General features: G+C 55.6%; 11 protein-coding genes across 11 annotated transcripts; 5 read left to right on the top strand and 6 right to left on the bottom strand.

Annotated features, from left to right (window-relative positions):
• Positions 1 to 569: 569 nt before the first annotated feature.
• On the top strand, positions 570 to 3,414 carry CC84DRAFT_1219245 (ARM repeat-containing protein; the record flags this gene model as incomplete). Its single annotated transcript, XM_018183066.1, has 4 exons — positions 570 to 609; positions 666 to 724; positions 797 to 3,290; positions 3,389 to 3,414. 4 exons carry the CDS (start codon positions 570 to 572, stop codon positions 3,412 to 3,414), a joined length of 2,619 nt encoding a protein of 872 aa, XP_018034372.1.
• A 1,528-nt stretch (positions 3,415 to 4,942) lies between these two features.
• Positions 4,943 to 5,828, bottom strand: CC84DRAFT_1177920 (uncharacterized protein; the record flags this gene model as incomplete). Its single annotated transcript, XM_018180309.1, has 3 exons — positions 4,943 to 5,017; positions 5,214 to 5,558; positions 5,616 to 5,828. 3 exons carry the CDS (start codon positions 5,826 to 5,828, stop codon positions 4,943 to 4,945), a joined length of 633 nt encoding a protein of 210 aa, XP_018034371.1.
• A 1,826-nt stretch (positions 5,829 to 7,654) lies between these two features.
• CC84DRAFT_1166144 (uncharacterized protein) lies at positions 7,655 to 8,476 on the bottom strand. Its single transcript, XM_018178884.1, has one exon. The coding sequence runs from the start codon at positions 8,340 to 8,342 to the stop codon at positions 7,797 to 7,799; it is 546 nt and encodes a 181-aa protein (XP_018034370.1). The 5' UTR covers positions 8,343 to 8,476; the 3' UTR covers positions 7,655 to 7,796.
• A 725-nt stretch (positions 8,477 to 9,201) lies between these two features.
• CC84DRAFT_878980 (NAD(P)-binding protein) lies at positions 9,202 to 10,372 on the top strand. Its single transcript, XM_018187767.1, has one exon. It carries the CDS (start codon positions 9,295 to 9,297, stop codon positions 10,006 to 10,008), a length of 714 nt encoding a protein of 237 aa, XP_018034369.1. The 5' UTR covers positions 9,202 to 9,294; the 3' UTR covers positions 10,009 to 10,372.
• Positions 10,191 to 11,134, top strand: CC84DRAFT_1149818 (NAD(P)-binding protein). The gene is made up of 2 exons (XM_018176683.1): positions 10,191 to 10,364; positions 10,436 to 11,134. The coding sequence occupies exons 1-2, from the start codon at positions 10,241 to 10,243 to the stop codon at positions 10,807 to 10,809; spliced, it is 498 nt and encodes a 165-aa protein (XP_018034368.1). The 5' UTR covers positions 10,191 to 10,240; the 3' UTR covers positions 10,810 to 11,134.
• A 656-nt stretch (positions 11,135 to 11,790) lies between these two features.
• Positions 11,791 to 13,327, bottom strand: CC84DRAFT_1177917 (uncharacterized protein; the record flags this gene model as incomplete). The annotated part of the gene is made up of 3 exons (XM_018180308.1): positions 11,791 to 12,621; positions 12,672 to 12,764; positions 12,884 to 13,327. 3 exons carry the CDS (start codon positions 13,325 to 13,327, stop codon positions 11,791 to 11,793), a joined length of 1,368 nt encoding a protein of 455 aa, XP_018034367.1.
• A 2,373-nt stretch (positions 13,328 to 15,700) lies between these two features.
• Positions 15,701 to 16,540, top strand: CC84DRAFT_1166138 (uncharacterized protein). The gene is made up of 3 exons (XM_018178883.1): positions 15,701 to 15,859; positions 15,909 to 15,992; positions 16,148 to 16,540. Exons 1-3 carry the CDS (start codon positions 15,849 to 15,851, stop codon positions 16,281 to 16,283), a joined length of 231 nt encoding a protein of 76 aa, XP_018034366.1. The 5' UTR covers positions 15,701 to 15,848; the 3' UTR covers positions 16,284 to 16,540.
• Positions 16,541 to 16,889: 349 nt separating this feature from the next.
• On the bottom strand, positions 16,890 to 17,820 carry CC84DRAFT_1062649 (Arv1-like protein; the record flags this gene model as incomplete). The annotated part of the gene is made up of 3 exons (XM_018173599.1): positions 16,890 to 17,477; positions 17,520 to 17,573; positions 17,632 to 17,820. Coding segments are annotated over 3 exons (831 nt in total), but the record flags the coding sequence as incomplete, so codon positions are not given.
• A 154-nt stretch (positions 17,821 to 17,974) lies between these two features.
• On the bottom strand, positions 17,975 to 20,086 carry CC84DRAFT_1166136 (uncharacterized protein). The gene is made up of 3 exons (XM_018178882.1): positions 19,006 to 20,086; positions 18,875 to 18,956; positions 17,975 to 18,826 (listed from the first exon to the last, which is right to left on the bottom strand). Exons 1-3 carry the CDS (start codon positions 19,867 to 19,869, stop codon positions 18,351 to 18,353), a joined length of 1,422 nt encoding a protein of 473 aa, XP_018034364.1. The 5' UTR covers positions 19,870 to 20,086; the 3' UTR covers positions 17,975 to 18,350.
• Positions 20,087 to 20,830: 744 nt separating this feature from the next.
• Positions 20,831 to 21,934, top strand: CC84DRAFT_878946 (uncharacterized protein). Its single transcript, XM_018187765.1, has one exon. The coding sequence runs from the start codon at positions 20,917 to 20,919 to the stop codon at positions 21,718 to 21,720; it is 804 nt and encodes a 267-aa protein (XP_018034363.1). The 5' UTR covers positions 20,831 to 20,916; the 3' UTR covers positions 21,721 to 21,934.
• Positions 21,935 to 22,893, bottom strand: CC84DRAFT_878947 (GatB/YqeY domain-containing protein). Its single transcript, XM_018187766.1, has one exon. It carries the CDS (start codon positions 22,695 to 22,697, stop codon positions 22,149 to 22,151), a length of 549 nt encoding a protein of 182 aa, XP_018034362.1. The 5' UTR covers positions 22,698 to 22,893; the 3' UTR covers positions 21,935 to 22,148.
• Between the last annotated feature and the right edge of the window lie 32 nt (positions 22,894 to 22,925).

Genomic DNA, 22,925 nt, shown 5'->3' with positions numbered 1-22,925 from the left:
TGGTGCCAGCGAATGGCACAAGCCAAGGGGAGAGCAGGCGTGTACCTGCAGAAGAAAGCCCCGACATGTCTCTGCGCGCAGATGGTCGGGCGAGCTCGAGGGCGCTGAGGGAGGGCGCTGAGGGCAAATCTGGGGGGTGCGGCTTGGGGTCGTTGCCATGTTTGCGCTTGGGCCGCGCCTGCCTGCAGCACAGGATCAACAACGCGGGCAAGAGCTACGGAACTGTGGTGCGCCGCCGTCGGGCGTGTGCTCTCCAGATCTGAGCCTTTGCGAGCGTCGCCGTGCCGTTTGCTGGCTGTTTGCACGCGCACAGTCTCCCGCCGTCAACAAGAGGAGCCCCTCCAGCAACAGGCCGTAGTGGGGCAGAAAAACAGTCTACCCTAAAGTTCACGTGTTTTGGCCCTGCCTACGCTCGACCTCTTTCGCTTCAAAATCCCTCCCTACACCTCCCGCCCACCGCTACTTCTTTCTGGCTGCCTGCCTCTAATTTCTATAATACCCACGCACGCTTCACCCGCCACTCCTTCACACAGATACCCCCTTGACCTTCACACGCTCCCTCCGCAATCATGGATATCAACCAGGTGTTGGAGGGGACGCTTTCGCCTGGTATGCGCCTCTGCCTGACGCTACCGCGCTGTGCCGCTGGACTGACCGTGGTACAGATGCGAACATCCGAAAGGCCGCCGAGGACCAGCTCAGCCAGGCTGCCGAGTCCAACTTTGTAAGTGCCCCTCGCCGCCAGGAGCAGGCTGTGGCCGCTCGCACCCACGGCCCGCACACTGACGCTCGCCAGCCCCAATACCTCACCATCCTCGCCGGCGAGCTCGCCAACGAGCAGTCCCAGCCGCACATCAGGACCGCCGCCGGTCTTGCGCTCAAGAACGCCTTCACGGCACGCGAGTACGCACGGTTACGTCAGGTCCAGGACCGATGGCAGGCCCTGGATGCCCAGATCAAGAGCAACGTTAAGCAGCTTGCCCTGAACACGCTCTCGTCGTCAGACGCCCGCGCCGGCCAGTCTGCCGCCCAGTTCATCGCCTCCGTTGCCGCCATCGAGATACCCCAGAACCAATGGCCAGAGCTGATGCAGACGCTCGTCCAGAATGTGGGCGAGGGTCCTCCCCACCAGAAGATGGCCTCGCTAACCACCATCGGCTTCATCTGCGACACTGACGACCTGGACCTGCGGGAGGCTCTGCAGCACCACTCCAACGCCATCCTCACCGCCGTTGTCCAGGGCGCCCGCAAAGAGGAACCCAACAACGACGTACGACACGCCGCCATTTCGGCCCTCGGTGACTCGATCGAGTTCGTGCGGTCCAACTTTGAGAACGAGGGCGAGCGGAACTACATCATGCAGGTCATATGCGAGGCAACACAGGCGGAAGACAACCGCATCCAGCAAGGCGCATACGGCTGCCTGAACAGGATAATGGGCCTCTACTACGACAAGATGCGCTTCTACATGGAGAAGGCGCTCTTCGGCCTGACCATCCAGGGCATGAAGAGCGAGGAGGAGGATGTTGCCAAGCTGGCCATTGAGTTCTGGTGCACCGTCTGCGAGGAGGAGATCTCCATCGAAGATGACAACCAACAGGCTCAGGCTGAAGGCTCGACCGAGCTGCGCGACTACTTCAACTTTGCACGCGTGGCGACTCAGGAGGTCGTTCCCGTGCTACTCGAGCTTCTGGCTAAGCAGGACGAAGATGCCGACGACAACGAATACAACGTCTCCCGTGCCTCATACCAATGTCTGCAGCTCTGGGCAAGCTGCGTGGGGAGCGGTGTTGTGCCTCCTGTCCTTCAGTTCGTTGAGAAGAACCTCCGCTCCGACGACTGGCATTACCGGGATGCCGCTGTTTCGGCTTTCGGTGCCATTGTTGAAGGACCCGAGGAGAATGTCCTAGAGCCCTTGGTCAAGCAGGCTCTCCCGGTCTTGATCTCCATGATGGACGATCAGGTGATCCACGTCAAGGACTCCGCTGCTTATGCCCTGGGTCGCATTTGCGAGGGTGCACCAAGCGCTGTCGATGAACAGCAGCACCTCCCCTCGCTCATCAGCGCTCTGTTCAACGGTCTGTCGAGCCACACTAAGATGGCATCTTCGTGCTGCTGGGCTCTGATGAACCTTGCCGATCGCTTCGCTGGCGAGCCGGGATGCGACTCGAACCCGCTCTCCGCCCACTTCCAGCAGAGCATCCAGCACATTCTTCAGGTCACCGAACGTGGCGATGCTGACAACCAGCTTCGAACCGCGGCGTACGAAGTACTCAACTCTTTCATCAACAACGCTGCCAACGACAGCATCGGGCTTGTGGCCACGCTTTCAAACGTCATCTTGGAACGATTGGAGAAGTCCATTGCGCTCCAGCAGCAAGTCGTAAGCGTTGAGGACAAGCTTACCCTCGAAGAGATGCAAACGAGCTTGGCCAGTGTTGTCATGGCTATCATCCAGCGTCTGGAGACCGACATCAAACCGCAGGCAGATCGCATCATGCAGATTCTGCTTACGCTGCTTTCCAGCCTCCCGCCCAAGTCTAGCGTCCCGGACGCTGTTTTCGCCGCCATTGGTTCCATCGCGACAGCATTGGAGGAGGACTTCATCAAGTACATGGATGCTTTCTCCAAGTTCCTCTACAACGCGCTTGGCAACCAGGAAGAGCCTAGTCTTTGCTCCATGGCCATTGGTCTTGTCAGTGACATCACTCGAGCACTGGGCGAAAAGGTTACGCCATACTGTGATGCTTTCATGAACTACCTGCTTAACAACCTGCGAAGCGCTGCGTTGGGCAACCAATTCAAGCCTGCCATCCTGCAATGCTTCGGCGACATCGCCCACGCCATCTTGGGGGCTTTCGAGACGTACCTCCCTGTTGTGGCCCAGGTGCTTCAGCAGGCTTCGTCTGTTTCGATGACCACCGAGGGCAACTTTGAGATGATGGACTACATCACTTCGCTTCGCGAGGGTATCATGGACGCTTGGGACGGTATCGTCGTTGCCATGAAGTCTAGCGGCAAGACGCAGCTACTGGTTCAATACCTGGACTCTGTCTTCGAGCTGCTTCGCATCATCCAGCTCGACAGCAACCGAACCGAGGCGCTACTACGCTCATCTTGTGGTGTGATTGGTGACATCGCTGATGCTTTCCCCAACGGCGACATTAAGGAATACTTCCGACATGACTTCCTCACTGCGTTGACTCGGGAGACACGCGCCAACCAGGATTTCACCAACCGCACACGCGACACCGCTCGGTGGGCACGCGAGCAGATCAAGCGCCAGATTGGTAAGTCTTTCTCCGAAATTTCTCGCTTTTAAGCTGTGGACTACATGGCTGTGATGGAGATGATCCCCTATAATATCATTATACTAATACCCTAGAAGGCGGTGCCCAAGGTGTCATGGCCTGATTAGCTTGAGTTTCCCTTCTGCCCGCATCATCTGCAGACTTTGGTTCCTATGTCGATGTCACGCTGGATACCCTTTCAGGGGGTTCGAACTGGCTGTCGACTAAACTGGGCATAGTACGTGCAGATATGCAAGACAGACAGCCCCACGAACGGGAACGGCAGCGTCGAGTACCACCCGATGGTGTTGAGTCGATCGACGTTCTTCCGGATATTGGGGCTCCGATCGACCCAGCCGTGGCACGAGAGGAGATGATGCGCATTATCAGCTCTTCGTTCTCCTGTCAGATGGCTCGATACAATACTCCAAACCAGCCCCAGCCCTGATCGGGACCACGGTAGCCAATCATCCCGCCCCAGCGTATCCCGGACCCGTCCCCGGCACCAATCCCAGTCACACACCCGCACCCACAATACGCACCGAATCATCCCCATTCACGCCCACATCCACGCCCTAACACGAATGAGCACACTCCACAACTTCATGTAGCACGAAAGTCTTGTACGGCGGACTGGACCGCCAAAAGGTCAGGTCTTGTCAGGGAGAAATAGATATACGTCACGGCACCCACGCAGCATATTCCCCTATTGTCTTGTTCTATCCGTTCCCTTTTGTGTTTGTTGATTCTTGTCCATGGATACCAGAGGTTATTCAACGATGCTGGGGTTGAATGACCTTGCTTTCTTTTCTCTCTACTTTCTTTTCTTTCGTTTGAGGTGGAAAATGGTCTTATTGAGGGGAGTGAAATAAGTGGGGGATGGAGGAGAGTAAGGAGGGATGGAGGGGGAGTACAAAATCTGTAGTTGGTAATGCATATGGGTTTTGCTATTTGCCTCTGTGTGTGTGTGTGTGTGTGTGTGTGTGTGTGTGTGTGTGTGTGTGTGTAAAAGAGTGGCTGGACGGCGTGCCGTGGCATGTCATGTTGTGCTCAAGTACGCTTATGTCTCTGGGTCTTTACGGATGCTGTTGTAACGCCGGGCTGTCTATCGTACTTGTTCAAAGGTGCGATTGCGGGCTCCAGTGGAGTCATGCCGCACTACACTGCACTATATTGGATCTATTAGGGTGGGGCGGGCGTAGGATAAGGCGCTGTGGCAGGGTGCAGGGCATTAGAGGCTTGGCTTGGCTGGGCTGGGGTATCGGTGTTCCGTACTATGTGCATTTGTACGGCTGTGTATGGTAGATGCGGCGTCAACGGGGAACGGGAGCTGGCGCCGAGTTAAAGGAACGGCTGGGCCAAGAGGGAATCAGGGCTCGAGTGTGCGCATGGCCGAGTAACGGATGGCTTTGCAGGCGGTCTGGTATCGTGCAGATAGGGACGTGGATAGGAAGACGAGTTCTAGAGGTGCGCTACAGATGGCAGGAAGGCAAGAGGATAGAAGGGATATCTATTTTCGAGGTGTTTGCTAAATGAGAGGAAAAACAGCCAAGGTCGGCCTTAACTTCAGTGAAGCAAGGGTAGGATAGACCTCGGCCTATGCACTTTTTTGAGAGCCAATAATTCCCAAGATTCATACTCTTCAAAACGCCTCAGCCTGAGCCGACGGCTGAGATTCGCATGTATCCGAGGGAGATGATATGATGTTTCAGAATAGTGCTAATTGTCTAGGTTAGCACGAGTTGCTGCCGGGAGAATAATAGGCTACTTGCAAGCACAGGCACGGGACTTAGTAAGGCCTTGGTTCTCGTTAATGCTGGCCGAGAACGGCCTACACGACGAGCGCATTTAGAGGCCCTAAAGGTCCTATTAGAAGACTATGTCGGCTGTGCAAGAGAGAAAAGAAAAGCGTATAGTACTTACGGACTGGAAGGTAAGCAGCACATTGTCTCTTGAGTTGCTGGCGGCGACGATGCGTTTTGTGATATCCGCCTTGAAGGCAGGCCAGGGGAGTACGTCGCTTTGCATGGCCGCATGATTGATGTACGTTGTCATCGTACGGACGACTGCACGCACTTCTTCCGGGGCGAATGTCTGAACGATGCGAAAATATACATTATCGTCTCCTTGCAGCCACCAGATGAAGTCTCCGTCTGCTCGAATCTCCTCCTTGAGCTCGATGAATGTTCGGACTAGGACATGTCTATCGAATTGTCTCAAGGCATATTTCGCTGGCATGGAAACGGACGAGCGTAAATGGTAGTGCTGCTGTACCTACGTCAGTCCATACAATCTGCTGCAAGAATGTGCAGAGGGTGGCCTTACCTGATGTTCTGACAACTCCTCTTCTGGTGACGGAGCACGGGATCTCCGATGACGATTTTGTGGGCGGCCTTCTAGCTCATCATTGTCTCTTACTTTTCTGGCACGAGGACCGGACGCCTTGCGGGTTTCAGGGATCTTTTGGAGGTAGAGCAGCGCACCCATGTCCTCCTCCACGCTCTCATACACAATCTGTTCAGATGGCTGGCACTTCATGTCTGTGGATTGCTAAAGCGCCGATGGAGCCAAGACACCGGAGGCAGGAAGAGTGCTTGGGTGACCAAGAGAGAAAAAGGAGAGCAAGTTATTCAAAGGATTACACCAGATGCCGACCGGGTTGGTAGTGAGAGGCCAAACGGGCTGAGACGGCCGCGGCCGGGCGACAAACTCCTTTACTTGGAAATTAAAGCTGTCTTTCACATCTACAGTAGACACCTGTACTCCTACAACGCTCGCCTCTTGCCGCTGCCGCGTTTGTTAATGTATCCAGCAAAAGCCCCTTCCTTAGAGTGTCCTCGTTTATACAAATCTAATCGATATGCGGCGCTTGATCTAGCGTTTGCGTTTGTCGTGTCCCACCGCTTCCTAGCTTGGTCTTCCTGTTTGCATCGGCTTCCACAGGTGTATCTATGGGTGCCGGTGGTAACAACAGTCGAGCGTCCGCGCAGTGGTGAGCATACAACGAAGTGGCGACGTCGGCTCATCACGGACAGTAAGCTCTCCACAACATTTTCAGGTGCATGGGCTCGGTAGTGAAGTGCTTAGGGTCTTGCTGGTCAGTAGGACGTCCCTCGTATGGATATGGAAAGAACAAACATTTACGAAACAGAAGTCTCCACAGCTAGCAGGAACGGCTACGGGTCGGTTAGGCAGAGACATATTGTCACCTGTGTAAGTGCCGGGAAGGATCTAGCATTGTATCTGGCATACAGACAGCGCAAAGGCATAGCAAGCATACGGAAGGCAAATAATGCTGTGCTCTGTTCGTGGAAAGTCCACTGTTAAAATTCTTATCTCGAGATAAGTCCACATCCCATCAACTTGTTCTGTGAGCATCATCCAATACCCAATGACTGACAGGACATAGATCCAGAATCGACATCGCGCTTTTCAGGTCTTCGCTCGAGCCAGATGATTCTCGACACCTACCACATACATGCGCATACGAAGGCAATGATGACATACCCTTTGATCTGAGCTTAAATTGTATATCGTCCCATCAAAGAGACATGGCGAGTCTATAGTGTAATAGAGAATCTTTTTTGCTTCCCCAACACACCACGAAAATCACATCTCATAGATAGCAAAGGCTGATCTGAAAAGTCCACCATACTTTACTCGCTTGCATAGTAAACACAGCACTTTCGGTGAGCTGCAACTGCACAGATCAAGATCAGACCATCGGCCTGACCCACTGCCAAACCCCTCGTAAGCTCCACGTCCAACCCGACCGGATATCTCCACCGCTGCCTTCAGGCTCTTGATCCGGCTCCACAGCTCGTCTGTCCTGGTCTTCAACATGCACAACAAACATGTCCCGCTCCACAAACCTTGAGTCCACATACACATCCCACTCCTTCCCCACACTCTTGGCCAAACTAGAAACCGAGCCCATTGTAGAAGCGATCGAGCACTTGATCAGCTTTCGGTGCTGCCTTCTCCGTGCTCTACCGCAACTCTGCGTCTTTGTAGGCGTCGATTAGGCCCCTAATGACCCAGGCTTCGTCGAAAGCCGGCTTGAAAATCTCCGTGTGATAGCCTTCGTCCGTGACAGCGTGCTGGGTCCATTGCTTCCCGTAGTGAGCTTCGTCTGGGGGGACGGTGTTGGTGCAGGTGCAAGTTGAGCATGTCCAGGTGCTGGGTGTGCTGGGGAGGGAGAGGGTTAAGGTTGAGGTGGGAGGCATGTCGTGGATCAGAGGTAGCTTGCGAAGATGTTGTTCAAAGAAACTTGATATATCGCTTCGACGGATGCAGGAGTCAGTTCAAGCTGCAGAGCAGTGATGGAGGCAGAGGGAAAGGGTTGGCGTGGAAGATATACGGTGTGAACACGATGGCCATTCAAGGTTCTCGCAATGAGTATCTCGTTGATACAATCGTTGATACAAGGTTCTCCATCACCGCCTATCTTTAGGGCGGAATTGACTCTTCCAATCAACACACACTCTGCACCACTCACTTCGCCCTCTACTTCATAGCCTCCCTCTCCTCCTCCAACGCCCGACACACGCCCGCCAGCTCCTCCACAACAACCATGTGATCATCCCACTGCTTCAGCCCGCTCACCACACACACCGCAACCGGCCACTCGCACCCCCGCACAAACACCGGCACCCCACCCCCATGAATCGCATACTCGCCCGCCTTCCCCTCGCCCCCAACCTTGCCCGCAAAAGCCGCTTCGTCGCCATTGTACTTGACGTGCAGCCGCCACGTACTGGCCCCGAACCGGATCACGCTCGCGCGCTTCCGCGCGATCCAGAAGTCGTTGTCGAGCGCGGTGCCGTCGTGTGTGGTGGCGTGGTAGAGGACGTGCGGGGGCGTGGTGCATGTCGAGATGTGGATGCAGGCTGGAGCTGGGAAGGTGAGGAGGCGGGTGTGGAGGGCGGTGCCGAGGCGGTGGGCGACGCGCGCGTTGAAGGAGGGGAGAGGGGAGGCACGTTCCTGCGCGATGATTTGGTCCATGTCGCGGGGGGCTTCGGCTAAGGGTTTGAAGGTTGTTGTGGAGGCCATGGTGGTAGGTGTTGACTTAAATTTTTCTTTGCTGATCCAGGTCTGTTTCTTGGTATTGATGCTCACAAGGCAAATCGTATTGCTTCTGCTTGTGGGTTTCCGGAGAGTAATGGGGATTGATGGGATGTTGCTTTGGTGTAGTTGCTGTTGAGATTATAGGGTTTTAAAGGTGTAGGTATTTCGCCGAGAAGCACCGAACTGTTAAAATTTCCACTTTTGGGCATAGTGCCGACTACTATGGCTTCTACTCGTGGTGCTATTACATATGCTGCTAGACATTGCTCGGCGAGCAGATTTTCGCATATCCGCAGACGAACAGATTGTTGATCCTCTTGGACAAATAAGGCTGTCGTAGCGATGGGGAGATCATCATTTCCTGAATCTGCACCACGCCGGTGTACTGTGTTGGGATATCAGCACTCAGATTACGTGGCGCATGAAGTACTTAGCCCTACTACATGTTTGAATCTCCGATTCTCATTACCACAAGGCGAGGTCAATCCCTCAGGAGAGCGCGTCCTGAAACACAAAAGCCCCTTGACACCTGCCACGTACCTCTCATTACCGTCCACACACCACCTTTCGAGGACCCAAGCACTCAGCCTCCTCTCTTCAGCGCATTCGAAACTGCTTTCTTGGCGCGCATGAAGCTCATGTACCCCCGGAGTAACAGTTCGCCATCGCATGACGTGCAGGGGGTGCAGATCAGGCTCGCGTGCTCTCACACCGACCTCGTCCTCGCCGGCCCATCCGGTTTCAGCGCGCATAGAGATTCACATATAATGACCCGCCGTGCGATATGGGCAGAGAAAGCAATATACCCAAATCCGCACGAACGACTGTTCGGCGGCGATCAACACCCCGGCAAGAGCAGAGAGCGAAGAAAGACGTGACAGGCCGCGAGTGAAACGAAACACATCCTAATTCTACGACGCCAGTCGCACACAGCACAATGCCGACCTACTTCCTCACGGGCGCGAATCGCGGCATCGGGCTCGAGTTTGTGCGCCAGCTCTCGGCATCGCCGTCCAACAGCATCATTGCGGCCGTGCGCTCGCGGAAGAGCGACATCGACGCGCTCAAAGAGCTCGCGCGCGCCAACGCAAACGTGCACGTGATCGAATGCGACGTCTCCTGCACCGAATCCATCGCCAGCCTCGAGTTCCGCGTCGCAGAGATCCTCTCCAAGACCGGCTCCAACCTCAACTACCTGTTCAACATTGCCGGCATCAACGCGTCGTCGTCGGACACGTCGCTTTCCATCGACCCCGCCAGCCTGCAGCGCCACATGGACGTCAACGTGCTGGGCCCGGCCAAGATCGTCGAGACGCTGCGGCGCTACCTCGCGCGCGGCGCCATCGTCATGAACATGTCGACGGGGCTGGCGAGTCTGACGGTCGCGCGCGACGTGTCCAAGTGCTGCACGTACAGCATCAGCAAAGCGGCGCAGAACATGCTGAGTCTGCACCAGGCCAGGGACCTGCGGCGGAGTCACGCGATTGTCATCTGCATGGATCCCGGGTGGGTGAAGACGCGGATGGGGGGCAAGGGCGCGTTTGTGGAGCCCGAGGTGAGCATTTCGGGGATGCTCGAGGTTATTTCCGGGCTGCGGAAGGAGGACAGCGGCAAGTTCTTTCGGTTTGACGGGGGGCAGATTCCGTGGTAATGGGTGTGTGGGTTGCGTGGTGGGGTGGTGGGAAGTAATGCTACGGGGAGGGGGTAATGGAGAGAGAAGGTGGTAATGGAAGGAGAAGGAGAGGAGGGCACGCGAGGGCGCGCGCGAATGACGTGACGCGTGCCTCGGCTTCAGGGTCCCGCCAGCACACCATCTGCTGCATAATACAGAACATCTGCCACTTCCCACAAACGTGCCAGCCGCTCTCGACACAGCCCTCTCAATGCCTCAGACCCGCGGCCAGAGACGCAGCGCCGACATGGAAGCCGCTCTGAAAACCTTCTTTTCCGCCTCGCGCTTCGCCGTCGCAGGCGCCTCCTCAGACCCCTCCAAGTACGGCCACAAAGGTAAAGTCGCTGCCTCGCTCCCTCTCACTGCCGCTGCTGTGTATCTGGGCCCAAGACGCTCACACACCCAGTGTTCGCATGGTACCTCGCCCACGCCCTCCCCGTCTCTCCCCTCAACCCCCGCGTCCCCACCATCTCCGTCGGCTCCACCACTTATCCGACGACGCCCTCGCCCTCGGCCCTCGACGACGCCGCCTCCTACTCCCTCTCCATCATAACCCCGCCGGCCGTGACGAAGCAGGTCCTCCGCGAGGCGAAAGAGGCCGGCATCCAAGCCGTGTGGCTGCAGCCGGGGACCTTCGATGACGAGGTTATCGAGTACGCGCGGAGGGAGTTCCGGGCGGCGATTGGGGGCGAGGGAGGGGGTGGGGGCGAGGGGTGGTGCGTGCTTGTCGATGGGGACGAGGGGCTGCGGGCTGCGGGGAGGGAGGAGGCGAGGCTGTGACGAGGGGTGCTGCACGATGGCGGGAGCAAGGAGAAGATTTCAGATGGAGGTAGAAGGCGGGCATGCCCTGGACTCTGAGGTGAGGGCCGCGTCACGTGGACTGGCCGGAGTGGACTCGGGCGGGGAAGTCGGCTTGTGGATCAGAATGAGGGGACTGCAGATGCTCGGCGTGGCGTATACATAGGACAATGGTGATACAAGGCTGCAAGCCGTCCATGACTGCGTCGGGGAAGCATGCAGAGCTAATTGCATGGACCAGGCTAGCCAACGAGGCTATGCGCTGCGCCTCGATCTCTACACTTCACGACCATGGTGACAATTTCGTAGACATTGATTTAGGGACGTGAATATTCAAAACCCGCACCCGGTGTCCCATCCAAGTCACCGCATCAGATCCAAGGTTGACTCACACCGATGACCGATTGCATGACGGCCCAACAACCACGCACCCTGCCCCCTCAATCCTCTTGATCCTATGATGCCCCAGAAACCATACAACACCCAAGCATCTACCACTGTTACCGCGACTACCCAGAATATCGTACTGGAGGAGTCGTGGCCACCTACGATTGGTCCCCGCACCAGATGTACATGTGGCTATAAAAGGCACAGATGAAAGTGCATGTGCCGGCGAAGCGGAAACATAGGAGATAGGCAAGTGAAGAAGCGTGGAGGAAGGCGAGGGCGCAGCGACGCGCGCGTGTGTGTTCCATGCATCTGTTATCGGGAGGCTTCTGTTGTGTGACGTGACAATGTATGGTCGAAAACATGGCTGTAGCGAGTGTTGGTGTGATTGGACGGATAGCTCGCCCGCGGCTATCTGGAAGATGAAACTGGTGACGATGTATGTCGTTCGGAATCTGGTGGTTTGCGTAGCCGGTAGTGGCAATCGAAAAGGAGGGGGAGCTGGGCGGAACCCAAACGAAGGACAGGCAAATGCACAAAGATTGGTGCAATCGTATGGCGCCATCTTGCGAGGGATTAGAAAAACACCCTCGTGCAGTCGTCATCCTCCTCGTCTTCGCCCAGCATCCACAGCTCATCAACCCTCTTGATCTTCCCTTCTCCTCCCTCGAGCTCATCGTCGGCCCGCATGACGCAGCTAAACGCAACGCTCCACCCATTGACGCCCGAAGCATAGAATGCTTCAGCCACTGCAGCCTCTCGACCACCACAGCGGAATAACTTGTGAATCTGTCTGCCATTGAAGTGCGCTCCGTGTATGAAAGGCTCACTCGCTTGACATGTCGACAGAACAACATAGTACACCAGCGGCGTTCCATCCAGTGCCTCGCTCTTTTCGTCGGTGCAGGTCGGGCAGGCACCTGAGAAAGCGTCATCGAGGGTATGTCCAGCGGTGCAGTCGAAGATGTCATCATCCGAGGGTGTGACGAGCGCAGCAGAGGCCCAGATCCGCGGTGTCTCCAGACTGACGGGCCTGGCGTTCTCTAGAGCCTCTAGCTCGTCTGTGTCGCATCCGGAGGCCTCGAATGATTCCTGCTGACGGAGCCACGAACGCTTGGGCTTCTCGTACCAAACGTCGGTGGTGCCGTGCTGAAGTATCCATTTCACCTCTTCGAAGTCGGTGATGTGGGCGCGGTGGAAGATTGTCAGCACGTTGCGGTTGAAGGGCATGATGCGAACCACGCGTCCGGTATCGAGGTTTGACTCGCCAGAGTACTGGATGGGAATCAGGTCTGCTGGGGTAGAGACATGGCTGTAGTCGTCGTCTAAGAATCGCAGACCTCTTGATCTAGTAGGCTTATATGGAGGGGATGGCGGAGGAGGAGCCATCGGCATCGGTGGAGGGAACTTTCTTATATAAGCTTACGACTTCAGGAAAGGTTCGGAACACAACTCACTGAGCCAGCCACAGGCGGTAGTGGAAACGGAGGTGGAGGCATTACCACTGGTGCAGGCGGTGGAGGAGGCAGACTAATTGCTTGTGGCGGCGGCTACCAACGTGTCAGTCTATCTTCTCAAAAAGGTGGGATAACCGGAAACTACCGGAGATAGAGCAGTCAGAGGCTTCTCTAGTGGTCGGTACTAAACTTTGAAAGAGCTGATAACTTACCTTGCAGGTGGGAGAAGGAGAACGAGGTGCCCGAGCAGCCTTTTTAGACTTTGTGCGTGCTCCTGGAGTCAGCCACGCCGATGTAGACCCATTGTAAACAGGAGGTGGCGGGAGATTGAGAAGACCTGGAGGCATCTCGAACGAGTCTTCCACTTTCGCCAGCACTTCATTCTGCTGACAGTTTCCATGGCAGCAATGCTGGAGACCTGGCGATTTCACAGGTACAGGCGGATAAGAAGCGAACCCAGGCTTAGATCGAATAGCAAGCCCGCATGGGTTGCAGCCCAGGGATGGAGCAGCAACGGTTGGAGGAGCTGGTGAGTAAGTATGCGGAAACTCCTTGTGTCTGGAAGCGTTCGTTCCATCTAGAGATTCGAGTGAAGAGGATGGGACCAGCTGCATCGATGGTCCGTTTTCGATGAACACCATGTCCTCAGAGGCCATGATAGACAATATCTGGCGTACGTTGCTTTGTATCGGTCAAATCTAGTGAATGGAGCGGTGAAGGTGCTGGTGTTGGTAACACTCAACGAAGCACTTGAACTTCGGATTCCTATGCAGCGGACGACCCAGATATAGTATTCGCTTGTCTGAAAGAAAGAATAGCCTCTCACAGCTATCCACTTGGCAAGACTGGAGCTTATGCGTTGGAGAGTAGAACTCTAGCTGAAGAAAGTGAGGCCCCATATGCGCTTACTGGATGTTTGTAAAGTGCATTTGCGTCATGCAGTACAACCGTCGGTAGATCGAACTTTGACGTCGAATCGAGGGCCCAAGCTGAGCCTGTAGGTCATCTGAACGTGGATGACGAGTGGTTGAACAGGGTTATCGATCGGTGGAGTCAACCAGTGAGCAGCGGCGCCAGTGGATTGCACAGGACGCCAGCAAGCAAGCCAGAGAAACGTGTACCCAATGTTGTGGATGACCCGACAGTATCCCTCACCGAGGAGGGGTGTAGCTCTGGGATATTTAGTGGTTGGAAGCCTCGCCAGGTCGTGGCGTTGTGAGTATACGTATCGTTTGACTGATTAGGTCGCTTCATTGAGCTTGTAACCTATGCGGTTGTGAGTTTGCAGGGAATAGAGCATTAAGTGCTACCTTTTGGCCAGCGTATTAGCTTCAAGGGACGCGAGTGTAACCTGTTTACCAAGATGCCATTGAGACGAGTCCTTCCAAGCATGACTATTGCCTGCCATATGACGGACAAGGCGACGAACTCTCATTGGCAATAATGCGAAGCGTAAGAGAACAAAGGATGCCTGGAGCCAAGAGCCAGGGACTCCTAGCGACTCAGATCTGTGGAGGTCGTACAGTTTGAAGGGGCGACGAGAAAGAAACAGGGTTCCATTGAAGAGATAGAACTTCGCAAAGCCCCCGCCTCACTCTGCGTATGCCCACGTTTGATGAAGGGCGGATGAGCCTACAGCCTCCAGGCGAGCTCCTTGTCACTTCGTCCGGTGAAATCAAGACCTGATGAACGGCTGGACTTTGTTGTGAAAGGGGCTTCGATTAGACTGGAAGCCTTCTGATATCGAAGGACTCCGGTGAGGTATTGTGGACAAGGATCATCCAGGTGAAAAACGCAAGAGCAGCCATCCGCGCCGCAGCTCCTCGTACTGTTGGGCTGAGGTGAATCAAAAGGAAACAGCAGTGCCTTATCGCTGTCAATTCATAGACGGGCTCTACTCTGTTAAATCGTAGATGCCGACGAAGCACAACTAGACCGGAAACTGAGTGTAGTAACTACCGCGACCGCAGAGGAATGCTCGTCGAAATCCCTAGACATGCTCCGGATGCTGGCGGTACCATACGATTCAGGATTTAAGGATTCTTGTGCGAATCCTACAAGCGAGTCTTTACTAACATGACTGGTGTTCACAGGCGGTGAGTTCATGCACGGGACAGCTGCAAGTACCGTCAACTGCACTGACCAATCATGCAACCCAGAAACCCCATGGTACCTGTACTTTCATAGCTCATACCTGGAGATGGTATGAGGCGCCTAGAAATGCTTCCTCGGGGTCCCTTTTTAGGGCTTTGCCGCAGTTGTGCACGTAGGGCGTGTGTTCCAATGCCAAAGCGTGCGAAAAGCATAAAGAGCCCAATACGAGTGCAGCCTGAATGGAAGAGGACATATTACGCGATGTTATCTCCATGATTTATCTGGAGGAATCCTGGGATTCCACGTCCATTCGGGCCTGGTTTAATGGTGACACCCAGAGATTCGTGTGCCCAGCGACTCGTCCTGGCCTGTCGGTAGATGTAAAGGGCCGATGGTAACACCGTCTATGGGGATGCAATACGATACTCCATGCAAGTTTCCATCTGTTTCGGTAGTCTTACAGTCGAACCGAGAAGATGAGGCGAACGCACCTGCTGCATCGGTATAGTTGGAGGGGAGAGGTCATACAATGGTTCTTCTTTGTGTTTCTTCTCCGAAGCCATGTCTGTTGCCGGCGATATCGCGTAGGAAACAACAACGCGAAGGGGGTACGATCATCCTGAGAACCTTGAAAATGAGGCGACGGAGGGGTGCGATAAAGGGATCATCCTCGTGGCGCCGCCACGAGCGTACAGGCCGTATCTGATAGTCATGATGGAGCAGTGATCGAATGAATTGAAAGCGAAAGAGCAATAGTAAACACACCTTCGTCTGTCATGTATCATCAGGGTGGAAGTGGGAACAGACTTGACGACTTCCGGTGTTGCAGTATGCATCAGTGGGAGCACTGGTGCGCTAACCCAAAGATGGTCTAGATCCGTATGCCCAGTCTCGAAGGCGTCACTGCATGTCCAGAGCTCCAAGCTCCGCATCGCCCTACCATCTCCGCCCTTAACTCCCAGTGCTCCCCACCGTTCGCGCCAGCCGTCGAAGCCCCGTACTTGCAGATCTGCGTTCCAGCGGTCAACGTTCACGTTCCCGACTTGCGCGTCGCCGCCCAGCGACGGACGACCTCAGCACACCATGGCAAACGGGTACAACCAGCCCACCCCGGAGGTCCCAAAACCATGCTAAGACACACAGATGGGCCCCCTTCATCGGCCTCGTAGTCGTCGCGATATTCTGCGGAGCCGCCTGGTTCCTGTCCCCCAAAGGCGAAGAACAAACGTACGTCAAGCTCGCCCGGCTCGTGTTCCTAGTCCTCGCGCTGCAGGGTTTCTACTACGGTCTGCAGTCATGACCGCGGCCGCCAGATATCACCGTGCCTTGAGATAGAGCGCAGGGTGGAGAGAGACATTGGGGACAGGCTGATGTGGAAATAGTATTTGGAGATCGACACTCATTCTCTCGGCGTCGGCCATGTACATCATGTGGGCGATAACGTTTCTCGCGCAGTTGCATCCGCTCATCCAGCCGGTGCGGACCGATCTAAAAGGGCCGGAGGACTTCCAGCACTAGGGTACGTTGCAGTGGAGTAGGAGAGGGCTATATTTGAGATACGAGAAGATGAGGAAGGAGGAAGCGAAATGCGCACGTCGCGCATGACCGGAAGAAGATGGAGGATCTGGGACGGAGCGAGTTGACAGAGCGACTGGGGCCACGAGAGAGCGATTTTCCGCGACCGGCGATTTGTACTATGAATACATGGGTTTTAGCATGGGCAGGACGGCGCTGTACAGATACACTACATCAATCATATTTAAACATACAAGCTACTGCGTAGTCTTCGGCCCATTCATGGGCATAAGTGACTGAGGGGAAGACTGCTACATGATCAGCACATATCATCACTCGCATACCACCAGCATACCATGACGCCGTCTCAGCAAATAGCTGATCCGCGTTGCCGATTCGAAACTCGTAGCGAAGACCTTGCATTCAATTGATGAACCACTATAGCAATAGAACACACAGCAACCTGCACGTCCAGCCTCGAAAATTGGCAGCATGAACAGCCGCTCGGTTCAGCGTGACATTTCCACTCCCATCCCCAACTCTACCTCACAACCCGAATACCTCTCTCCCCGTCCTCACCACTTCTCCTACACTCCCCAGCACACCGTCTCCTTCGCTCAACCCCACAGCCCCCAGAACCGCCCGACTCACAACCTCTCTACACGCCGCACCGATCCCAACGAGCATCCCAGCCCTAAGCCATCCGCACCCTACCAAGATCTCCACCGCAGCAACATTGTTGACGGCAACCGCCCACCCCACCGCCGCCGCCGCGCTCGGCAAGTCGTACTCCCAGATTATCAACAAGATCGGGAACAACTTCGTGCAGGAGCTGACCAGCAGCGCGGTGGAGAGCGCGTTGCCGGCGGGGAAGTATGCAGATGCGAGGAGAAAGCGCAGAGGGGAAGGGAGGGAGGTTGGGGGGATCGAGCAGAGGAGTCGGATGGGTAGATGGAAGGATAGGGTGGAGAGGAGGACGAGGGTGAGGTAGAAGAGGTATTGGAGGATGAGGGGGAGTGTGGGGATGGTTGATGGAGGGAGGGGGGGGGGAGCTGTGTTGGTAATGTTGATAGAGGGGGAGGGTGGTGGGGCGGGCAAGGGGAACGAGGCTTTTTCGATGCGCGCCCAGGTTAGGTAGACGTCGAATAGGAGGAGGAGGGTGCCGAGGCGGAGGATGGAGCGCTGCCATTCAATAACCTATTAGTTGGAGGTTTGGCGGGGGAGAGGGTAAAGGCTTACATCGAAGCGGTCGTCTTCGAGGCCGAGCTTGTTGAAGAGGAGATGGCGGTACACCTGGAGGTGGGAGGTTAAATTGATGAGGCGCTGCGATGCAGGTGGTGAGATTACGCACCTGCGGCTTTATAAGGACCAAGTCGAGGAATATGACGACAAAGTCATGCTCGATATACTTGTCTGCGAAGCGCTTGCACCGCGGGCATTGTGTAAGGCGGACGCCTTTGCCGAGCGCGCGGTCGTCTGCTTTGCTATAAGAGGTGTACAGCGTCTTGACGGGTGCGCGGCATTCGATACAGATTGGCATCTTGTTGGAAGGACTGCATCTGCGCTGTGGGCGAGAACGTATCCAGGTGCGCGAGTCCTGTTGTGGCAGGCAAGCTGACTGATTGTAAGTAGTGGAAGATGTAGCGCGCGTCGGACTTTAAGAGGTTGCTTCGGGATTAAACCGACACACATCCACAAGTACAAGCTGCAGAAGCGCAGTCATTATTCGTTATTCCGTTCGAAGTATGGTATTTTACAGAACGTGAACAGCAATGAAAACAAGAAAAAGAAATGCGTTCCGTGTATGCCTGCGCCAGACCCAGCCTCCCTACCGGTTCTGTGACGCTCGCGGAGCGCACGCTAAGAAAGAGCAAGCAGATCCGACCGTTACATTCGTGTAGTTTAGCAAGCCGAACGAATTGATAAACCTGATTCCATCACAAATATGAATCTCCAGCACTGTCCAATGGGTCCAAAGAAACACGAAATCCCTCTAGGTGAGGGTTGCCATCATCGCAGCAACGAGCTTGGGATTCGGCTCACGACGGCCTATCCAGAATCAACGCCATCCTAATGAGCCGAGCGGACAAGGGCCATCCTACCTTTCCGATCCTTTTCGATGCGAATGACTTCACGAGGTTTCTCGCGTCGCTCGATAATTTCGTAATCGCCATCGCGCTCATACTTGAGCATTCGTCGCTCGTCCTCCAACATGCGGATTTCTTCTCTAATTTCCCTCTCGGAGCGGACGTCTCGCTCTCTGCGAACGACTCGTCGCTCTTCTGGCACAAGCACAGTCAAGGGTCCACCGATGTGGTTGGATTCCTCAATCCGCTCCTCGTAATGTTCGTGGTGGTGACTACGCGGGGGAGACGCGCCACGGACTGATCTCTCGTAGACTACTGTATTGCCATGGACGGATGCTGGCGGCGGAGGTGGTGGAGGATAATCCATCATTGGCGGGGGTGGCGGTGGAGGAGGAGCCATCATGGCGGGAGGTTGCTCGACGACGGACCTTGTGTCTTCGTACACATACGTCGTTTTAGCTGACGAGACGTTAGCAAGCTGGAAGAGTTTCTGGCGCGAGCACGTACTCTCTTTGTACTTCTCGCTGACGCTGATGATTTCGTCGATATGGTCTTTCTCCAACGCACGGGTGATGACGATGAAGTCCTCCTATACACCGTTAGCCAGTTGCGCTCTGCTGATCCGAAACTTTACTTGCCTCTTCCTCGTATGGATAGCCGAGCTCGGTCACAGCCTGAACTCTACACAAACGCTTGGGGAGCCGGGTTTTGCCCTTCTTGCCCCAGTCTGCCCTTGCAAGTTTGATCTCCTCGAAACTAGAAGTGGAGGAGCTGCGGGCCTGAGACCGTGCAACGCTGCGCGAAGGACTGCGACGACGTCTGCTCTTGGCGCGGTGGACCTCTACTTCACGGTATTCCTCGACTTTTTCCCTACGTCCGGGGCGATCTCGCTCCATAAAACGTTCTTCCTCGAACTCCTCCTCCTGGTATCGTTGAGGCGAGCGGCGGCGCTCTCGGATGGGCAGAGGAATTGGGACATTAGCCGGAGGTCGCCACTCGTCCCTCTCCCTGTCTCCATAGCGCGGAAGAGGGCGGCGATCGAAGGTATCGAGGGAGGACTGTCGGCGTATGTATTGAGGACGAGCAGGTCGCTTGGTCTGCTCCCTGTGAATATCGACCTCGAAGTCGCGATCTACGACAGACTTGCGGCGATACGGAGCAAGAGCTTGGTTGGCGATCTGGGAAGGCGTCGGCTCGTCGAACAGATCATGGCGGCGGCGTCGGTCGAAGCGGTCGTCTTCGCGGAATACCTCCCGCTCCCGCTCCCGCTCCATCACGCGAGTAGGAGGGGGAGGGGCGCGGCGTTCATAGTCCTCGCGGATGTCCATGTCGCGGCGACCGCCGGGGAAGCGGTCATGCTCATGGAAGTGGAAGTCGTCCTTGACGTCGCGAGGAGGAGGCGCGCGGCGGGCCATGCGCTCAAACCTGTCGCGGTCCCACCGTTCGCCGCCACGGGGCGCATCGTCGTAGTGGTCCAGCGTTCCGGTCGAGGAACGATACATGGTGCTGTGGTGTGCAGCGTGGAGCGCGATATTGATGTCGAGAGGTTGGACAGCTGCGGGGCACAGGACACTATCAGGGAGCAGTGCAACACAAGAAGAGCAGCGAGCACACAGATAAAGCCCACGGGGCACGGCGGAGAAAGCTAGCGGATGGAATCAAGCGGACGCAAGCACAATGTGACCGGGCTGCGTCCTTAATAGCGCGCAGTGTGGTGTGTGCATGCGTTACCGCCAACTTTGTGCACCTGGGCAGTTGCTACTGCGCTTCGTCATCGCCGGGCCCTGCAGCAACCCCCAGCCCTGGTCTCTGCTGCGACTGGCCGGCGGCGTCTCAATTCCGGCTCAGCGGGCAATCATGTTGCAGACTGCCGGACGACGGCTCAGCTGCAGACTCAAAGAACTGCTCTTGGGCCTCTATTTGGGCAGGAAGCATTCACTGACGCTGGCACCGTCGGGCGCTACGGTTTGGACGCGGCAGCTTGGGCGCCCTACAGCAACATGGGGATCCTCGGTGGTGCCCGTTCGGCCGCTAGGACATCCCTCCCGCCGTCCATCTCGACAAGAAGTTGCTGTGAGAATGACGTCGGTGGCGCACGCACTGTGCCGCTTTGGGTCAAGCGCTGTGTAACAGCGCGTTACTTCGGCAAGTTCATGTCTCAACACCATCTTTTGTCGATACGGGTAGCGTACGAGAGGCGCCGCAAAAGACATCGGTCGCTACTCAGACATTGCCCCACGTGTGCTTTCAAGCCCCGGCTCCACTCGGGTATCCGCTATCAACCATGGCATCTCAACACCATCGCCAGACGCACATGCCAACTTCTTATACCACACCACTGAGGTCTATCAGGGCTGGATGCACAGATCGACGCTGATGATTCTCTAGCCGATAATGCGCCGTCCTCTGCTCTTCGCTTTCGAGGCTATAGCTCAAGCACTCCAGCTAACAACATAACCCTACTTTTGCTCCAGGGAAGCGGACAAGATGGTGTGGGTTTACCATGTAACAGTCTCCCAACAGGTGCCAAAGGCGTGGAAACCACAACCATGCCCTCAGAGAGGATTTCTGATTTCCACATTCCTAGCCTAGTCACTGACACGATCCACGAAACCCCTCATCTCATTTCCTGTCGCACAATGAGAACCTTTCTGTCCGTGGCGGCCTTTGGCCTAGACGTCACTGCCGTCGCCCTCCCTTCTATTCCTGGCGCGGATATCAAGGCAGTATCTTTGCACAATACCAAGAGCACGCCGTCTACCGCACCATCATCCACCGCCTACCATATCCCATGCACAAACCCATCCGATTACGGGCCAGATGTGGTGTACGCGAAACCTTGGCCCACCAGCGTGACGACGACCGCAACTCCGCATGCAACTGTGATCGCTCGACGAGCTGAGCGTAACTTTGCAGAGCTCACGCAAACACCAGGGCTCCAGAACTTTCCAGACTTCTTGAACAAGCCGTTCAACGAGTTGCTTTCGACGCAAACTGCTTCTCCTGGTGAGCGCGATACCGCAATGCCCACGAAACGTCAAGGCCGGGATAACTGGGACAAAGCGTTCGCCTCGCACTTCTCCCAGTTGGCCCCAAAACATCTTCTCGAAGGAGCCGGTCGCCTAGTCACGAGACCAAAGACCGCCGCGACTCCAATGACTGAGCAACCCTTCCCGAGTCCCTTCTTCGAGTGTCCTTTTGAGATTCCGACACATGTGAAGCATGGTCAGAAATCCGATCAGTCTCTGCCGAGACGCTGGCGAGGTGGAATTGTTTCCCGCCAGAGCACTGCATCAACCTTGCGATTTCTTTCGGTGGTAGAACTACCAAAAATACGAGGGCAGCGGCGATGACAGCGGCGGGATGGGATATCTTGACTGGAGGCGGTGCTTGGAACGCTGCCGTGGTTTGTAGGGACACAGTGGGCTGCAGTATGGTCAGCACATGTGGTAATTTGGGTTATCGTTGGCGTATGGAATAGAGAAACCAACGACGATTGGCAAGCATGGAGCAACGGCTTTCGAGAATGCTGGAGCAGAGGCCTTTCAATTTCTAAGAGCGTCTTCCCTCTTTTGGAGGACCACGGTGGTACCCTCGGCTTTGCTTCTCTACTTCTCCTCTTGTCACGGTCAGGCTCAGCAGTTTTAGCATCGTGCGAGGTTTGTCTTGTCAGGGATGATGTGGTATGTTCTCTTCTTGGGGTTATCTGTAGTGCAGACATCTATTGTACATTTGCGGTATTACAAGTTTTACAAGTGCATCTTACAAGTGCGTCGCCTGGTCATGATGACTTCTCAGCCACGACCTCTTCTACCACCCTACCTGCCATTACCATATCAACAGGCTTTCCCCCAATCTTCTTCATCACTTTGCCCATGACAGCTCCCGTCTTGGCCTCACCCTTGATCTCCGCGACAACCTCCTCGGCAAACTGCCGGATTGTCTGCTCTGGAACAACCTCAATCTGGTTGAGGAACCCCTCCAAGATGAGTATCTGCCCCCTCTCCTTCTCAACCAAGTCCTCTCTCTTCGCCTGCACAAACTCTTCTACGGCGGCGTTGGACGCCTTGATTTGCTTTGCGAGGAGCGAGTAGAGGGCCGGGTCGTCATCCACGGGCTTGTTTGTTTTGGAGGCGTTTGTAATTTCGGCGAGGAGGGCGCGCAGGACGGTGAGGCGCGGCTTGTCCTTTGCGCGCATGGCGGTCATCAGCTCTGGCTTCAGGCTTTTTACGACAGTGTCTGCGTGGAAGAGGGGTCGTGTGGTGAGGAAGGTGCGCCGGAGGAGGGGCTGCTGCAAAGCCGGAAAGCGGGCGAGGCGGAAGAGAGACATGGTGGTTGTGGAGGTGCTTCCGGTGGTGAGGTGCAGATTGTAGGCGTTGTCGCAGAGCGTCTTGCTCTTGCAAGTTGTTTGATGCAATGGGAAGGAGCGACTGTCGCGATTGCTGACGGAGGAGGAGCCAGGAAGTAAAACGCAAGCTTGGGCGGGCTCAGGTCCTGGGCTTGTCGTTTCAACGTGCAGTGATCGGCGTTAACTTTGGAGGTGCCAAGTCGGGGCCGC

This window comes from Paraphaeosphaeria sporulosa, assembly GCF_001642045.1.
Source record: "Paraphaeosphaeria sporulosa strain AP3s5-JAC2a unplaced genomic scaffold CC84scaffold_7, whole genome shotgun sequence".
NCBI classification, from domain to species: domain Eukaryota; kingdom Fungi; phylum Ascomycota; class Dothideomycetes; order Pleosporales; family Didymosphaeriaceae; genus Paraphaeosphaeria; species Paraphaeosphaeria sporulosa.
The sequence above is the reverse complement of the archived record's forward strand: the minus strand, read 5'-3'. Positions and strand labels throughout refer to the sequence as shown.

Bases quoted from the DNA above. Each gene is read 5' to 3' on its own strand.
- CC84DRAFT_878947 (XM_018187766.1), bottom strand. From the start codon at position 22,697: ATGTCTCTCTTCCGCCTCGCCCGCTTTCCGGCTTTGCAGCAGCCCCTC.
- CC84DRAFT_1149818 (XM_018176683.1), top strand. From the start codon at position 10,241: ATGCCTCAGACCCGCGGCCAGAGACGCAGCGCCGACATGGAAGCCGCT. The intron at 10,365-10,435 runs GTAAAGTCGCTG...TCACACACCCAG, and splicing joins CTCCAAGTACGGCCACAAAG to TGTTCGCATGGTACCTCGCC.
- CC84DRAFT_878980 (XM_018187767.1), top strand. From the start codon at position 9,295: ATGCCGACCTACTTCCTCACGGGCGCGAATCGCGGCATCGGGCTCGAG.
- CC84DRAFT_878946 (XM_018187765.1), top strand. From the start codon at position 20,917: ATGCCCTCAGAGAGGATTTCTGATTTCCACATTCCTAGCCTAGTCACT.
- CC84DRAFT_1166138 (XM_018178883.1), top strand. The intron at 15,993-16,147 runs GTACGTCAAGCT...ATGTGGAAATAG, and splicing joins CCCAAAGGCGAAGAACAAAC to TATTTGGAGATCGACACTCA.
- CC84DRAFT_1166136 (XM_018178882.1), bottom strand. From the start codon at position 19,869: ATGTATCGTTCCTCGACCGGAACGCTGGACCACTACGACGATGCGCCC. The intron at 18,957-19,005 runs GCAAGTAAAGTT...AACGGTGTATAG, and splicing joins GCTATCCATACGAGGAAGAG to GAGGACTTCATCGTCATCAC. The intron at 18,827-18,874 runs GTACGTGCTCGC...ACGTCTCGTCAG, and splicing joins CAGCGAGAAGTACAAAGAGA to CTAAAACGACGTATGTGTAC.
- CC84DRAFT_1166144 (XM_018178884.1), bottom strand. From the start codon at position 8,342: ATGGCCTCCACAACAACCTTCAAACCCTTAGCCGAAGCCCCCCGCGAC.